This window comes from Pelobates fuscus, chromosome 7 (assembly GCF_036172605.1).
Source record: "Pelobates fuscus isolate aPelFus1 chromosome 7, aPelFus1.pri, whole genome shotgun sequence".
In the NCBI taxonomy this organism is placed as follows: Eukaryota; Metazoa; Chordata; class Amphibia; order Anura; family Pelobatidae; genus Pelobates; species Pelobates fuscus.
The window spans coordinates 64,142,281-64,161,229 of record NC_086323.1 but is presented as its reverse complement, the minus strand read 5'-3'; the positions used below and the strand labels follow the sequence as shown (position 1 = coordinate 64,161,229).

General features: G+C 36.9%; 1 protein-coding gene across 2 annotated transcripts in view; it reads left to right on the top strand.

Moving 5' to 3' along the window:
• The window catches only part of LOC134568657 (very-long-chain enoyl-CoA reductase-like), a 101,178-nt gene extending 99,080 nt beyond the window's left edge, over window positions 1-2,098 (top strand). For both annotated transcript variants that reach the window (XM_063427309.1, XM_063427308.1), the window contains exons 11-13: window positions 618-706; window positions 1,806-1,851; window positions 1,962-2,098. In XM_063427309.1, coding sequence (XP_063283379.1) covers window positions 618-706; window positions 1,806-1,851; window positions 1,962-2,089 — 263 coding nt within the window. In that variant the 3' untranslated portion in view covers window positions 2,090-2,098. The remainder of the gene's footprint in view (window positions 1-617; window positions 707-1,805; window positions 1,852-1,961) is intronic.
• Window positions 2,099-18,949: the final 16,851 nt, after the last annotated feature.

Here is an 18,949-nt window from a genome sequence, read left to right as displayed (position 1 = left end):
TTTAAATAAAGTGTTTAAAAATAAATAATAAAAAAAAAAAAAGTCAACAGCTGTTGCTCGAAAATGACTCCTGGTAATGGTGGGCAAACCATCTGTGTCTGTCTGATTTTTATTTTATTTTATTTTTTATTTATTTTTTTACGTTTGTTAGTGTAACTGTTATTGCAGTGTAGACGTTAATAGTAAGGGCTTGGGTAATATAGGGGTTCACTTTCAGTGATTGTCTTAGTGCTGCCTTGACCATTAATTCCTTCACTAAAACATTAAAACTAGACATACAGGTCACAGTGCTGGCCGAATTTAGTGGGAGGTGCAGTTTGAAATGGCAGTTATCGCAGCAGGTGGTATTAAACAGCCGGTACAGCTCAGGAAAGGAACTCCCACTAATCTTTTGCTTACGAGCCAGTCATGGAAGCATGCAGCACATGAAAGCAAAGTGACATGTAAGTGTTAAGGAAAATATATACGTTTGGTGTGACATTGCTGTCTATTGGTGGATTTCTGAACACTTGCATATGAAGGTTAATTGTTGTCTCTGAGGAAATCATTTTGTCCTAAATCTACTTATTTCCTTACGTTAACTTTAATATATTTTATTTTCTTTCAATATGTCAAAGTTCCAAAAGCCCAAAGATTCCCTCAAGCAACTAGGAATCCTTTTACCTGGCTTTATGTCTTTGTGTCCTGCCCTAACTACACATATGAGGTATGCAAGATACAAATAATATGCATGTCAGCACTCCCCGCAGTAGGCAGAATGCATGAATGGGTGCAGTGTCTGTTTTCCCACCTGGACCCGTATAACTGTAATAAACTCTGCGTCACCACTTGCTTTGTGACTGAACCTGGGCTTAAATAAATTTTAAGGTAGAAATGTTGCTTTTGCTTTTTTTTTTTTTTTTTTTGGCAATAAAGGACAGAAGATGTTTTCCCTTTTATTAATTCTACAATGGAAAAACTGTTTTTAGATAAAATGCTTCCCAGAGCATAGGGTATCGTGGTAAGACGGTATTGTCACAGATCATCATGGAGGTTGGTGGAACCCACAACTAAACAGGTCTTTCAAACAATCTCCACTGTACACTTCACCCCAGTTTGGAATGTTCCATTACTTTATTCTGTCCAAGTAACATTGCAAGTGTCACCATCACAAAAGGTGAAAGTTATTAAATACAATGGTTTTAAGAAAATGGCAGACACATTTTGTATTTCATAGCATTTTCTCATGGTGTTCATTTAACGGGATGTGCTTCAACCAGGTGATCCAGGGTGGTGAACTGCCTTCCACTACTTCCTTCCTTCCTTTCCTTTTTTTTTTTTTTTTTTTTTTTTTAATGAATTGAGGAAATTTTTCAAATCTTACTGGTAGTTTGTTACATATTTTATCGTAAAGAACCCCAGCAATGTTTGAAGCCTATACAACACTATTTCTAAACATTTTAAAGCGTCTAATCTTATCCCACAATCCCCTGATCACCAGACGTTTATTGAATAAATAGGTCAGCCTCCACTACCAAATTTACGCATTAAATTGGATAATTTATCTGATGTTGGATAAGCAGATGGCAGCCATACCAAACCTATTATCTTATTCACTCTTGCACTATAACTTACTCAAAGGCATATGTAATTTCCAGTGCTTTGGTGACCTTTTGCAAGTGTTGCAGTGTATGTTGCAAATGTAGCCGTCTCTGACCCCTTCAGAGGTTTCCCATTGGGTGCATGTGGTTAGAAAGCGATATGTAAATTATCATTTTACCATACAGAGGTTTGTTACATATACTAACATTTATTTTATCTTGTAGATGGGAAGCTTGATTAGTTTTGCAATAATGACTCAATGTATACCAGGTAAGCAATTTGCTTCGCATACATTGGATTGTGCTACTTCTATCTATATCTCTTTTTTAATGCACCGTCACACTTCTGTGTGTTTTTCTTTCTTTCTTTATTTCTTACAGCTGGAGTATACGCATTCATTCGTTTCTTTCAGCTGACCATTTGGGCAAGAGAAAAACATCATAAATATCTGAAAGACTTTAAGGAGTATCCGAGATTTAGAACATCCATCATACCCCTTATTCTGTGACGATGAGCAAGCTGCATAGTGGGTGGGTGGGTGGGTGGGTGGGTTTAGGGGGAAGGGAGAGAGTAATTTGAAATTGTTTTATACATTTCTAAACTTTTCATATTACTTTGTTATAGACTAAGCAACCAAAATTGTGAAATAAAAGTAATTATTGCATTGTTCAGAGTTAGTCATTTAATATTTTCGCAGGATGGGAAATCAAAGAAATTTTGTTTAATACTACTGTTAACTGATAATATAATTACCTCTTTCTTGTGTTCCTATGTTTTGAATTTTAAGGTGGGGGACATGACTTCTGGTCTTGCTCGCAGTTTATGGAATGAACTGTGATCTTATTTCAATTTACAATGAAAATGTGTAATAAGCAAGTGTTTTCTGAAACCTTTAATATTTGTTTAAAATACACCCCAAGAATCTTAAGATAACGTTGAGTTGGTAATCTAATTTTTCTTCCAACAGTCAACCTGTCCTTGGAAACGTCTTCTATTCATTGAAGTAAACAGATAACTATAGCCAATGTACAGTACTGCAAATTTGCTACACGGGTGACAAAAGCTTTCCCAAGGAAAGTGTGTCTAGTGGTGCGAATTTAGGTGCAAATGGCTTTGGAAAGCATTTTAAAATAGAATTACCATTTATGTTTGTGCAAAGCATCAATTTACAAAGTATGTCTTGAATTGGTGATCGCAATGTTGATCTAAAAATATTGCAATGTTTTTGAATGTTTGAGTAATAATATGTAAAGGATGGAACAATGTTAATATGGAGTTGGGACCTGCCATGGTGTTATTCGAGCTTTGACCCTTCTGAGATAAATTTCACAATGTTTTGCTAGCCATAATGTTTTGCTAGCTCTTTTGGGCTCTGTGACTGAGCATCATAGCTTATTTGTTTTCATCCAGCTAAAAGCGCAATACTAAGGAAGGGCATGTGCATCGTGATTAGATTTGCTTGGAATTTGCATTTTAAATTAATTCAACCAGTGTTCAGTAGTACAGAGTTCGGGTGTCTGTGCAGAGCATCACAAACTGTTTCTTTAAGGCCCTCACAATGCGTGTTGGCATTTCCTAGCTGAAGCAGGTTATATTCTACCTTTTTAGATGTTTCACCACCGAAACAATTGTTTGATCTCTCAACATTCAAATGCACCACCATACCAAAACATTCCCATTGACACTGTGCAATCAAGCTGGTTATCATTCAGTTGGATCGCCCAGTTGTGAAGCATGATTATCATTTTCATATTTGTTTTACTTTATTTAAGAGGGGCAAATAGAAATACAAAGTAAAACTGTAATAGAATAAGCTTTTTGTTTGACAAAATGCTTAATAATGCATCAAATTTCTTCCTACTGTGTTTATTATTGAGATGTTTCAGTTGTATTAAGATCATTATTGTGCTCTCATAACTTTAATAAGCAAAGCATTAATAAAGAAAGAGAAAAGGAGAATAGGATAGTGCCACTGCAAGATGGTGCCCATTAGATGTAAATTCTCCTAAGAGATCCCATACTTTAGAAAATGCAGTTTGTGAATGTCTGACTTTCGAAGTCGGTTTGTCCATGATCACATGGTCAATTTTTGTAATGAAAGGGAGGTCCATTTTGAGCAATAAACAAGCAATTGGCAGCTACAGGTCATTAGATATAATTAACTTGAATCATTAAAGGGACACAGTCACCTGAACAACTTTAGCTTAACGAAGCAGTTTTGGTGTATAGAACATACCCCTGCAGCCTCACTGCTCAATCCTCTGCCATTTAGGAATTAAATCCCTTTGTTTATGAAGCCTAGTCACACCTCCCTGCATGTGACTTGCACCGCCTTCTATAAACACTTCCTGTAAAGAGAGCCCTATTTAGAATGGGAAGTACAAGCGCTTATGTGTATAGGTTTACAATCTGGATAGTTCCGAAGATATATATTTTCGTGAGCTGCTATACCACCGTGCTTATCTTTCTATCAGAGAGTGGAAAAGGAAGGGATATCAGGTGTAGCGCTCTAATGGTAGTGGATATATAGAAATGATTAAAGGAATCCTTGCTGTACCTTGATAGGTCATAAGTGTATATGACCTATCAAGGTACAGCAAGGATTCCTTTAATCATTTCTATATATCCACTACCATTAGAGCGCTACAACTGATATCCCTTCCTTTTCCAGAGCCCTATTTAGGCTTTCTTTATTGCAAGTTCTGTTTAATTAAGATTTTCTTATCCCCTGCTATGGTAATAGCTTGCTAGACCCTGCAAGAGCCTCCTGTATGTGATTAAAGTTCAATTTAGAGATTGAGATACAATTATTTAAGGTAAATTACATCTGTTTGAAAGTGAAACCAGTTTTTTTTTTCATGCAGGCTCTGTCAATTATAGCCAGGGGAGGTGTGGCTAGGGCTGCATAAACAGAAACAAAGTGATTTAACTCCTAAATGACAGTGTATTTAGCAGTGAAATTGCAGGGGAATGATCTATACACTAAAACTGCTTTATTTAGCTAAAGTAAGTTAGGTGACTATAGTGTTCCTTTAACACAAGTGAATAGTAAGGAATTACTGGCCATAAATGGAAAGTGAACCCACCAGGCCGTTTTTGCTGCCATAATGGTGGAAACGCAACCTGCGTTTCATTGTTGACTTCCGGGTATGACCACATCACTTCCGGGAATGCGCAGATATGCGCTCAAGAGCTACAAAGTCGGCGAAGTCTGGGCGCATGCCCAGGACACCTCACTACACCACCCTGAGGGTGGTCTGCGCATGCGGATGGCCGCAGCATAGATTGTCGAAAACGTAACTGAAAATATTAGACATAATTTACATAAAGGCTCCGCCCATAGATAGCAGCAAAGACATGTAGGAGGCTATTTATATCAAATGGCTAGAATTTATCATTATCACGATCTGGCTATGTGTTCAATATGAAGACACACAACATAAGTTTATTTTGTATACAGTGGCCAGAATTTAGCATTGTGACTAACAGAAAACCAAATACAAAGCACATATAATCTTTTTATATTAGATGACTAAAGTTTAGCATTATAATAACTTGGCTGCATGTTGAGAATAAAGATAAAACATACACCATAAATACAATATATAAAAAATTGAAAAATAGATACCAATACAAAAAAGCATGTTCGTCAAGCACATCATTAATCAATAACCAATAGCAATATATTATCTAAATTGCAATCTAGTATTAAGGTTGTAGTAGACTCATAAATTTACTTAATAAACAGAATAAATTCATAAAGTAAGAGTGAAATTATATAAATAATAAAGAGAAGATCACCTAAACATTAGTAGTTAAGTTGAGGCTATCTTTTGAATCAATGTGCAATTTAGAACCACAATCTAGTGGGACCAGAAATTTTTAACTTAAGTCACTCATAAAGTGACGTATTGCGTATAAAGTGCATCACGTGAATTATGTACAGATAAAGTGAATCAATTTAAATAAAGTGCATCATTAAATCTAAAGTGCAAATCGTCAATCATAAAAGTGCATATCCAATTTAAAGTGCACAAGAAGTGTCAACAATATATATCAATTAGAGCTATGTAGTCAAAATTACTTTTTAAAGGACAACCTTATATCTCCAATTAATCCATTTACAAATAAAATGTCATCAATTTATATAATATGGGTCTATTGATACATAGGTGATGTGATGACGTTCACAAAATTAAAAGAATATAATCTTATAGTTATTTCACCAGAAAAGCGTTAAACATGCTCAAGGAATAGTATCGGTAGGAACAGGAAGTATAGTGCATCTGAAGGGCTATAACCAACACCATTATTTGAAAAATATCTGAAAAAGAAGAAAAACAGATAAAAACATTTAAGTACATAAAGTATTCAAATAGTAAATCTATAAAAACAGATTTTTATATTAACGACATGAGGTCAAGTTCCTGATTCAAGCCTCTTGGATGAAGAGTATCTAACTCTTTTATCCAAAAGGCTTCATGCTATAGTAGTCGTCTTTGTCCATCAGCCCGTCGAGTACTTTCCTGAACCTGTTTGATTATTTGGAACCTTAATTGACAGACATCGTGATTAGCTACACTAAAGTGCAGGGGTATGGGAAGTTCTACTAGGCCAGTTCTAATGGTAGGTTTGTTTTTGGAGAATCTATCCTTCATCCTTTGAGTAGTTTGACCCACTTATAGCAACCCACATGGGCATTTGAGAATATATTAAAATATTCCACTGTTTGTGCGCTTTCACTTTTTTTTTTTGCTCACTATCTTTCATTTGGTGTAATAAGTGACTGTACACCGAGGTGTTTTTAAGCTGCACCAGTTGTAGTATTTTGTGTATAGCTCCCTTTTCCCTTCTATTGTGTATTTCTTGTATTTGAGAATATATACTACAAAAGTAGTTGAGCATGTCAAGAGTTGTTTAATGAAGTGTTTTTTGCCACTACGTGGGTGGCAAAAATCTGTTTCTTTTATCATGGAATTGCAGGAGACACAATTTAGGCAGGGACATTACCAATCTTTTTAGAACCCTGTTTGGTTAATTTTGGTAATTCTGCTTTGACTAGCCTATCTCTAAGATGGTGCTCGTTTGTACACAGGCATTGGTTCTGAACTGTAAAAACATGTCCTCCACAGTAGGGATCGTTGTAGTGGTGTATCGCTGGAACCTTTGGCGTTTCAGAGTAAAAATTGGAATCAGGAAGTTTTTTCACGTTTGTTCACTATTAAATCTGTTTATGTATAGTTAGTATTAGGGTATATAAAGCCTGTTATGTCACCTGAGGAAGACTTCTCTTAAGGTCAAAACACAACGTGCTATTTTATTTTATGTTTTAACTTCAACTTGGAATAAATACTTATTTATATCGTTGATTTGGTTCCTAATTTCAGTTTTTACTCTAAACCTCCAAGATTCCAGCGATAAACCACTACAACTATCCCTATTGTGGATGATATGCCTTTACAGTTCAGACTCTAAGGGCTCTGTAAGGTGTAAGTGTTCCATTTTTATTGTATCACTGTTATATTTATGTATACAGATTACACTATGGTTCCTCAGCTTTGTATTTATATGATTTAGGGTTACATCGAGAGAAAGACACACGACATCTCATTTTTATTCTAAAGCAAAGAATAATTCTCACTGTGTGCGCTTTGACACTTTTTTTTTTTCTCTGTGGTAATTCAGAAGAAACTGCTCGTAACCAGAAGTTTCTTACACAAATGGAAGAGATGAAACAATGTTTTGTTGATAAGGGATACTCTCAGTCCCTCCTCCAGAAAACTATGGAGAGAGCTCTATCCATTCCGAGGGAAGAGACCTTTCTTACCAGGATTTCACTACTTCAAGAACATAATCGAGCCCCGGCATTTATTACACAGAATAGTAAGCAATTCCATTCAATAAGAAACATATTGTGAAAACATTGAGATATATTGAAGGGTGATCCCACACTCTCTTTTAGATTATTATTTTCAAAGTCCTAATTTTGGCACCAACTAAAAAATCCAAAACCACTACCACTACCACTCCAGAATAATGGAGTGACACCAGCGGAAGTTTTTTTTTTTTTTTTTTTCAGGATGCAAAAAGGTGCACAGGATGTAGGAACAACAACTTCTCCCTAGAACCCATTAACAATAAGTTTGTTTCCTTGAATAACCATAAAAAGTAATTAAAATCTAATCTGAACTGCAACACATTTGGTATAATCTACCTCTAAACATGCCAATGTCCCAAACAATACAGATCTCTATAAAGTTAGTTTCAGATCAAATACGTAATATCAAAGAAGGTCTCCAATCACTTAACCTTTTGAAAACATTTCAGTGAATTCCACAATAGACCAGGCGGGACTACAATTCTTATCTATTGGAAAAGCTCATGTTCATTGGAGAGGGAGTGACCTGGAGAGGAATCTAGACCAGGCTGAGGCTAGGTAGATTTTCTCTCTAGACCTGCACCATCTTAAACAAGGGAGTGCTGAAATTCACACGCGCGCCCAAATGCAAAACTGTTATATGATTCATGTAAACCTAGAGAAAGAAACTAGCGCATGCGCCCGACATAGTACTCACAACTATGCGGTTTGGCAGAAACCAAATGAATGGACTCGTATAAACGAAAGCAATGCTAACGCACAAAAGCAATGCTCGCATCTATAAACAAAAGAATGTGCTGTTATGAATGAAACCCATGCTTGCGCACAAATTCAATGCTCACAATTGTACAGTTTGGCAGAAACAAAACAAATGCAGTCATATCAGGAACCCACTCATATAGTAATATACTTGTTGAATTTAACAGAATGGTCAAAATAAACAAACACATTTAAACGTACGGATTTATAGGCTACTAAATACTGATATGAGTATTAATTCTGTCAAACTAAAAGAAATATTAGATATAATCTGCCATAACTATAAAGTAATGGATCATAGTAAAAATAGCCAGGATATACAATATCATATTAAGGGCAGTATTAACATGATAAGATACTTGTACCCTCAAGCACACTAAAGGGGAAATTTACATCTAAAGTAAATAAACCCATAACCAAAATAGCATACTCACCGCTGTGACAAGATTAACATTCCACTGTAAAAGCCAGTGTACCTGCAAGCATGTGCGGCCCCCCAAAGAAATGCCACCCCACACCATTACTGACCCACTGCATAACCGGTTATGCTGGAGGATGTTGCAGGCAGCAGAACGTTCTCCACGGCGTCTCCAGACTCTGTCATGTCTGTCACGTCTGTCACGTGCTCAGTGTGAACCTGCTTTCATCTGTGAAGAGCACCAGTGGCGAATTTGTCAATCTTGGTGTTTCTGGCAAATGCCAAACATCCTGCACAGTGTTGGGCTCTAAGCACAAACCCCACCTGTGGACGTCGGGTCCTCATACCACCCTTATTGAGTCTGTTTCTGACCATTTGAGCAGACACATGCACATTTGTGGCCTGCTGAACATCATTTTGCAGGGCTCTGGTAGTGCTCCTCCTGTTCCTCCTTGCACAAAGGTGGAGGTAGCGGTCCTGCTGCTGGGTTGTTGCCCTCCTACGGCCTTCTCCACGTCTCCTGATGTACTGGCCTGTCTTCTGGTAGCGCCTCCATGCTCTGGACACTACGCTGATAGACACAGCAAACCTTCTTGCCACAGCTCGCATTGATGTGCCATCCTGGATGAGCTGCACTACCTGGGCCACTTGTGTTGGTTGTAGACAACGTCTCATGCTACCACTAGAGTGAAAGCCAGCATTCAAAAGTGACCAAAACATCAACCAGGAAGCATAGGAACTGAGAAGTGGTCTGTGGTCACCACCTGCAGAACCACTCCTTTATTGGGGGTGTCTTGCTAATTGCCTATAATTTCCACCTGTTGTCGATCTCATATGCACAACAGCATGTGAAATTGATTGTCCACTTAGGAAGCAACACTGAGTGACTGTTTGATTTCACATAAGTGTGATTGACTTGGAGTTACATTGTGTTGTTTAAGTGTTCCCTTTATTTTTTTTGAGCAGTGTATATACCTCCAACAGTAAATGTGATTGCTTTGTCAATAACAATTACTACACATTACATTTAGTAACCAAGGACCATAGTTTGGAATCCCAATATACAGGATAGAATGAATATTCTGATATCATGGACAACTGGACAACAAAATATCCAATAATCACTGCTTGGAAAAGTTTTACTTTAAACATTCCAATATTATGTACAAATTACAGGAAAAAAAAAATCTGGTGTACATTATCAATCATAGGCCAGAAAAGTATCATCAGGACTAGTCAACCATCTTGAATCTCCAGAGTCCAATCCAGAATCCACATGGGATCTTTGCTCACAGTACAAATCTTAAGTATATTTCTGTATGAGTGGGTTCCAGAAATGGCTGCAGTAGTTTCTGCCGAGTTGTATAATTGAGAGCAATGCTTTCGTGCATAAGCATGGGTTTCATTCATAAGAGCACGTTCATTTGTATATAGATACGAGCATTGCTTTCATGCGTCAGCACTGGTTTCGTTTATAGGAGTTCATTCGATTGGTTTCTAGCAAACCGCATAGTCGTGAGTGCTATGTTCAGGTGCATGCGCTAGTTTCATTCTCAGAGTTTAGCTGAATCTTATAACCAAGTGCTGCCTTTGAGCGCACATGTGGATATCGATTACTATATGGGTACTTCCTTGTTTAAGATGGCGCCAGATACTATTGGCTAAATGTGTGTACACGCAAATTCTGGATCAATCGTGGGGAGTTTATTCTAAAAATCTTTTTGCGTTTACTGTTCTCTTAATATGTTTGTTTATCTATGAGCACTTTGTGTATGTGTTTTGAGGGATATTAATCCAAGGACATTGGGTGTAATGATGTCATGCTCAGCCTTGTTTGTAATTTACCCTGATGGCCATCAGCTGGAAGGAGATCCATTTAAAACACCAATGGAGGATGTGTGTGATTGATCCTTGAGAAAGGTACTAGTGGTTCTGCCGAAATGTTGGGGTATGTTTGGTACACATGTCCAGCCCTTTGAGGTAATATGCAAGTGAGCTGTTATGCCTTTGTGATTTAAGTGAATGTTGTATCACTGAATAACTGTTTTTTTTCTTTGTTGCAGTATTGCAATCTTGTTACTATTGTCATTTATTTCTGTCTTGTTGATTTTGAATATATAATAGTGATTTGATTTTTAAAAATATGCATCTTTTTGCATATAGCTATATTTTGTTTGGCATTAAGGGATGCCTCTTTAAGATAGCACCCCTTATTTGGTTTGTAATGCACAGCTTTTTTTTCCAATTGATTTTGTTATGTTTTACTTAATTGCCTTTCAAACTTGTTCACATATGTCAAATGTCACTACTGCTACGTGTACCATTGCACTAAAAAAAAAAGTGAATTCTAAAAACTAAAAAAAACTTCTTTGGGTTTAATACCCCTTGTGGGGTCTAAATTTATATGGTGGATTCTGCGTTCTAAGATTTCAAAGGTTTCTTTATATAGACCTTTTATTTGAAATATTTTTAATATCCTCCTTTTTTATGACCAACTTCTGAATACTTCATATATTATTAATTGCTCGTTTAGTTAATAAGGCTATTCCTGTACATATGTGCTTGTCTGTGGCTTCTATGACACTACAGCCTCTGATGAAGTAGGGCAAGATCCCTACGAAAAGCGCAAGGTGGGGCGGAGCTAACTGCACAACCTCAGCATTTGCTGATTTCAGAAGAATACAGAAGACCCGTCGTGATTCAATAGGAGGATCTTGGAGTGAGCCTTCGGGTGGAACGGATTGTGAAATGCACGCTGCCCTCATACCTACAACACGAACTGCAGCTCCTAAACAGCCCATCAATGCTAAGGATCGAGGCATCTGGTTTTGTTGCAGGCTATTAAGCTGATTTTGCACTGATTTTTATTTTATCTTAATAAATGTTCTGATTTAAAGTGAGCACTATGTTCTATATATTTTTTTGTTTTAATTTTTGGGAACCAGTGACTGCAAAGTGTAAGCAACCATCTTCACATTTACTGGTTTGCTTCAAGTATTTACTGTATTCAATCTCAGTAAGCATATTAATTTGGCATTTTGGATACATTGTATACTATCTTCGAGGTTTACACTACCGTACTTTGTGTCTCCTATACACATATAGAATTGTATCTACCCTTCTGCTACATAATGTGGACTAATTGTACTAATTCTCAATTTTTCAATTATATTGGGGCTTTTAAAGCATTTTCTTCTTTTCATTGTAGATTTATTTGTCCTGCCATATATATGTTTCTGATTATTACTCTTGAGTCTGTGAGTCTGAGTCTGTTTAGCTCCTGAATATTGCACTATAGTTATATAATTTATGATTTTTTCTTTTCTTTTACTTATAGGGACCACTTTTTTCAGATTTTGAGCTGAATATCTCTCGTTTATCTTATTTATTATATTTTCTTACTCCCTCTACTTTGTAGCATTAGACACCTTTCTGTGTTTTTTTGATTTTTACTACAACTGCTTCTCGATCTACCCATCTTCTAATTTTCAGAGAATTATGCCACATTATAATTTAGAATAGTTGTGCTGCATAATAGTATGTGAGAAGATTTGGAAGAGCCAATCCACCTCTATTTCTCGATCGATAAAGTAGATTTCTAGCTAATCTATGGTGCTTGTTCATCCAGAAGAATGTATCTATTGTTCTTTGTAAGTTATCTAAATCTTCTTTGGTGACTCTAATATGTAATGCTTGAAATAAAAATAGAAGTCTGGGTAGTATATTCATTTTAATAAAATGTATTCTTCCTACCAATGATAAAGGTCTACTTTGCCATTCGCTTCATTCTATCTTTTTATCGTATCAATAAGGAGTACATAGTTATCTTATAAAAAGTGTAGAGTGACATGATCCTATTGGAATCCCTAGATATCTGAAGGATTTTCCAAAAGAAAATACCCTAGTCTTTTTTACCTCTTTGTCTGTAATATGTAAGGGGTGCAGAGCTTGGAATAATTTATCTTTTGTCCGGAAATGGTTCCGAATTAGTTCAATAGTTGAAAGAGAGCCAGGAATGATTGCCTAGGATTAGTTATAGAGATTAGTGAATCATCTGCATTGGATGTTACTTTGAAAGTATCATGGCCTAAAGACATGCCCTAAATTTTGAATCCTCTCTGATAAGAAGTGGTTCTATCCAGAGGGTGAATAGAAGTGGGGACAAGGGGCATCCCTGTCTTGTTCCATTGTGGGTCTTCAAAAGAGTCTTCTTTAAACCTGGGAGATGTAATTGTGTGAGAAGTTTGGAGTATAAGGTTTTAAAAGTGTACAGTAAAGATTCAGGGCAGCCCCAGTATCTATGAAGGCAAAACAAATAAGGCCATGCAACTCTATCAAACACCTTCTCTACGGCTAGTGACAGAAGTTGTCTCTCATGTATGAATCCAACTTGGTCAAATTGTATTAGGGTTGAAAGGACTCGTATAATCCATTTTGCTAGAATTCTGGTGTCTATATTTATTAATGAAATGGGTCTATAGTTTCCCACAAAAGTAGGATCTTTATCTCCTTTAGGGAGTAGAATAATGTTAGCCGTGGTTTTAGGTTAGAAAGGAACATGTCTATTCTTGAATAAGTGCCATGTGGGGCAGAGTAGAATGAGTAGTCAGATTCTCCAGTGTGTTGTGCGTTCCATATGGTAAAAACCAAAGGAAAAAAAAAAAGTTACCTGCGCTCTTTCCATATGTCTATTAATTTGTATGTATTAATAAACTTGTATCATAGTTTATCTTGTCCTTAACGATCTTGAGAACGTAACAATCCTGGTTTAGTACTTCTATCTACAGTTGGGCATGAGGCTGCGTTGTTGTCTTTAATAAGTGGATTGAAAAGGTCACCCAATTTCTCCCAATCTTATTTGGAGCATATTAATTAAGTAGGTGAAGTTGCGTGATTCCATAACTCCCGATACTAATAAATAATGTCCATCTGGATCTAAATAGTGTTGATTATCTGAAATTTGCAATGTTTATGAAAGAGTATTGCAACTCTGTTGTGTTTACCGATAGCATTTGAGGAAACCAATCTGGGATAATAGTTATCTGTAAGTGAAAGTTTGTTAGATGCGTTTCTTGTAAAAGTTCAATGTCTACTGTGAGTTTCTTTAGCTCCCTAAATATTATTTTTCTCTTTTGTGGTGAGTTTAAGCCTTCATATTTAGGGAAACAATTTTTGTTGTCATTGCATGTGCTTGGGATTATTAGCCTCTAAAAGCTGAAAATCTTGTGTGAACAAGATCCATATCATTATTCGACTTTCAATTGACAGGAAGTTCACACAGCGGCAATATATTAATTATTATTATTAGTAGTAGTAGTATTATTTATATAGCGCCAGCTTATTCTACAGCGTTTTACAATAAAAGGGGAATTTACTAAATGAGACAATAACAAAATGTAACAGGAACAATAGGTAGTTTAGGCCAAAGTGTTGTTGTACCTCAAGAACTAGGTCTCGTCCAGTTACTGGGGGGGAAATGGGTCTCGTTGCAGTTTAAGTGGTTCCTGACTAGCTGAAGGAAGGAAATTAGCGGAGGTAACTGGTCGGGTTACCCAGAGTCCACTACAGTTGGAATTTAGGAAGTGAGTCATATGAGTAAAGACAAGTCTTTCTAGAAGCTTTGAGGAACAAGGAAGCAGGGATATGGGATGATAGTTGGAAGTGGAAGACAGATCTAGGGATGGCTTTTTTAGGATGGGTACAACAGTAGCATGTTTAAGGGGAGCAGGGACCACACCAGATGAAAGAGCAGTTTACGATGTGTGTTAAGGATGGTACACAAGCTCTGATGAGGGGGGAAGGTACTGGATCAAGCGGACAGGTGGTGGGACGAGAGGAGAGAAGTGCAGCCACCTTTCACATCCTGTTGCTGTTGTGCATCATTTCTGTCTTGGCTTCTGATATCTAGTACTCTTAACAATTCTTGTTTAGTTTTTCTTGTTTTTTCTTGTTTTTTATTCTATGTCTGTTTTTTTTTTTATGCCGGGTTTTCTGGGTTCATTCCTTTATTACGTTCCCGGAATTCCCAGTCTCCTGGATTCCTTTAAATGTTTGTTTTTTGTTGTCACAGCCATTCCTTTGTGATTAATCCTTTTTGTTTCAGTCTGTTCCTGCAAGCAGTTATCTAATTTCCTCTGCTCCTTTCTTTGCAGGTAAGTAGTATGTGTTTTAGTGTTGTTTATTTATTGTTGCATATATAGGCAGTTAGGACCCACTGTAATAGGAGTACTTTGGCACAGTGGTGGGCTGCATACATCTTGGCCATTTATGTATGTCTAAATCTCCAATGTTTATTACATTCTGCCTTGTATCTCTTGTCTTGTTTTAATTTGTCTTGTATTCCCAGTTCATGTACAGTCCTGCCCTGTCCATGTCCTGTTCATGTTTCCCTCATGTATTGTGTACATGTTCTGGGTTCTGCTTTCTGTCCTGCTTTGGTTCTGGGCTCTTCTAGTCTTGTCTTGTTATCTTGTTTGGTGCCTGTTCTAGTCTTGCTTTGTTTCTAGTACTGGATACATTCCTGCTGCAGAGCCTCCCTATCCAGATCCAGGGAGGTCTGCATATTATCATCCAGCTCCTGGGATCCAAAGAAGCTGCATCAGGGTCCTGGTATGTGGCTGCACAAACGTTGGTGCTCAACACCAGGAGGCATGTGGTTACCCTGCACCAGGCCCTGATAGTCCATTTCCACGCTGTGACTCCAATATCCATTCAGGCACACAGGGGTCCTGGTCTTTGGACTGCCACCCGTGACACCACCTCCTGTTCAGTAGCTGGAGGGAAGTCTTGTAGGGAGGGTATGGTCCAAGTGAGGTTGAAATAGAGAGGGCAGAAGGGGGGAGAATTCATTCCTTAACTGTTTAATCTTGTCAGTAAAGTAACATGCAAAAAGATCAGCTAAAAAATTAGTTTGTTGTGTGGCCACAGCAGAGTGAAGAAGAGTTAAAAGTATTAAAGAGGTGCCTAGGATTGCAGGAGCATGAACTAATGAGAACAGAAAAGTAGGATGTCACGCCAAGGGTGCATAATTCATTGTTGCACAACAGAATACTGCCATTTAATACAATTTGTGTAGTGCATATATAAATTGGCCACTTGGTTGCACGTTGATGCAGTCGAGAAATTAGTTCAGTATGGATGTCATCAGCAAGATCATGAATATGGCAACTATAAATTATTACCTTTACTGTATATCCAATAATATATGAGATTTACTAAGTTATTTAAATTTAAAATGTTAATCTTATATTTATTACTATTGTTTTATTTAATTAGATGAGTTTTGAATGAATTTCATTTTGTTTTAACCCTCTTCTTTCCTCCTTTTTTCATTTCCTCATTCCTTTTTTCCCTTCCTTCTTCACTTCTTTCCCTTTTTCCTTACCCCTTTTCTTCCATCTCTTCCTCTTTTTTCCCATCCCTTTTTATCCCTTTCTTTTCTTTTCCCTCCTTTCTCTCTTTTGTGTGTAAAATGCATTTTGTGAATGTAATTTATGAAGCCTGGGATTAGGTGTACAACTTCAAACCTTAATCTTCAGTTAAAATCTATGAATCATAATTTAATACATTATCCCTTCACTCTTTTATTTTGACAACCATACTACAGACTTTTGACATTAAGTGGAAATAAGATATTAGTTCCATTAAAAACCTCTTGTGTGGATATTTGAGGCAAGGACTGTTACTCCTAATTATCATCAATGTCGGATATTGAAAGAGAAATTTGACATTCTCAGGTATTTTGATACCTGGTACTCTGAAGAATTTTTCAGGGTCTTCTATTGGGATCAAAATGTGTGTGCAGCTATTTTGAAATGCCAGGAGTTTAAAGGGATACCCCAAAGCAAATGGTATTTTGTTGGAATGTAAAGCTTCAGCTAGTGGTTTCCATGTTTGTCGTTTTTGAAGAGTGACAAATGCTCGATCCTGCTACACCTTTATTGGCTTACCCTAAAAAGTAACTTTTGTGTTTCTGCATTTTCTGATTATAGTCTCTTTTGTGTTAAAGAGGTGAAAACGTACGATAATATCTCGGCGCTGAGTCCCCTCTCTACGTGGAGCTCTTAAAGCTCTATGAGCTCTATCAATCACCCAGGTTGAGTTAGGGATTTTTGGTAATAATGGCAAGAAGTTTAAAATAAATCTTATGTCACATTGCACTCTTTTGCTCCCTCTCGTAGTCCGCAGATCCAGATCCACTTCCATAGTGGTCTATAAAGTTTGTGAGAAGCTCATTATATGCCTTTGACACTGTTTCAGTTCTGACTTTAAGTGTTGTTGCTCGAGCCCCCAATAATTGAATTGCTTGTCTTACTTCTCAGGCATTTCTTTCTATTTCTCCAGCTTAAAATTCTCTGTCAATGCTCGTATGAGCTAAAATCATAGCTGTATCATCTGAATAATATATAGGAGAATAAGATGTTCTGTTATCTTGTGTTTCCTGTACTTGATGTTCAGACCTCACAGCGCCATCTTGTAAGTCCGGTGGCTCTCGGTTTTTATGTGTAAATGAGGTCACAGTAACCTGTTTTGGTGTTCATTTTTCATGATTTGCTATCATTGATAATAAGGGCACTTTCTATAAAGTATTTTTATATTTGTAAAGGTATTATAGCAGTTTACAAGTGTTATTTTTAGGTTGCAAGTGCGGAGTTCACTGCTCAGACGTCCACTCGCAGCCAAGGTCCGGCCAAGATATTGTATAAAGAAAAATGCAGGACAACTACAGCAAACTATTGATTATTGGTAGTTGCCTGGGGTCTGCTGAATTTGATAGACGTTTTTCAAACACCAGGAACCCAATTTCATTTCCATAACCAGAGGTAAAGAAATCACAATCTTTGTACTTAACTATGCTGCACCTAGGGGCAATTTGTGGGGATCTCTGTTCACATCATTATTAACTTGTACAACATTACCCATAGTCAAGTCTGCCTGCACCTTTCTTTTTCTTCCTTACGACACTTAATCCTGATTGGTTGCTACTGGTTTTGACTCAATTGTGAAGGAGACCCCCTTTTTTTTTTTTTTTTTTTTTTTTTTTTTTTTAATAGGACAACTCAAATCTGTTTATGTGGCTTATGTAGAGCTTTAGGGGCAGGATTTAAGAAGTTTATCTGACTTGTTTGTTTGTTTGTCCAAAAGTTAGAAGTTTGTGGATAGGCCCATAGTCTCATGGAAAGACGTTGAGAACATATTGGAGGTCTAATTCATTTGATGAGACCTATGGAAACCACCAGAATAATTTGGAAAGCTTATCCAACTATATTAAAAAAGAGACTTTGGTTTGTTCTATATACTTTTACATTGACTCCTTGGACCTATGAGCTTTTACTTCAAAATCAAACCCTAACATCTCCAATATTAAATGGCTAATTTACAGTTAGACCCAGAAAACACATCTTCACCAACTTTATGTTAGGGAAATATTTAGTTTGAAGGGTCAGTTCACACATTGCCTACATACCTGTAAACCATACAAAAATGACAGATTGAACTAGAATTTTCTAAAGCTACATCGACTTGCTTCTGTGTTTATTCAAAGTAGGTCCCCTTCTGGATATAGTAAAAGTATTGACTCGAATTTCATTAATGTTTAATAAAATCTCTTTTCTCGCTACTCCATTTTAAGGGAGATTCAGCAGTGATCATTAAAAAAAGAAAAGACTTGGCCAGACGATCCTCTGTTGTATTGAGGTGAGAATTAAGTTCTTGTTGCAGATAAAATATTTATTTTTCACCTTCATCAGCTGTGATTCTGCATACGTGTTGTGTTATAGAGTTCAAACTGCCTGTTATTATATTGAAGAAATGGTTTATAAAAAATAAAAAAAAACGTCTGTATGTGTTTTTTTTGTTTGTTTTTTTTTAATATCATTTTCTTATAAGTTGACTCTAACTCAAAATCCAAACACTAAAAAACTTGCCTTGCCATTTTGTGCTAAGGCCATAAGGCCAAGTTCTTCCTGCAGCTCAATTCTCTCCCAGTTCTGTTTTCTAGTTTATACTGCAGGCTGAGTGACAGCCAGACATAGTGGAATGGATGCTGACATGGAGGGGGAAAAAATAGATCAGGGAAACCTCATGTGAGAATCCCTGGTTTGGTATTTCATAAAACTAAGTAATTGATTGAAATATCTTTAACAGTAAACAATGTGTCAGAAGATTGCTGCAATATAGCAAAAGATAACCATATAGCATAACCCACCGACCCAACGACAATCACAAGCTCACCACTAGACAAGGGAAACACGCCCACACACCTCATCCACAACACCCCGCAACTTACACGGACACGTAGGACGAAACACATC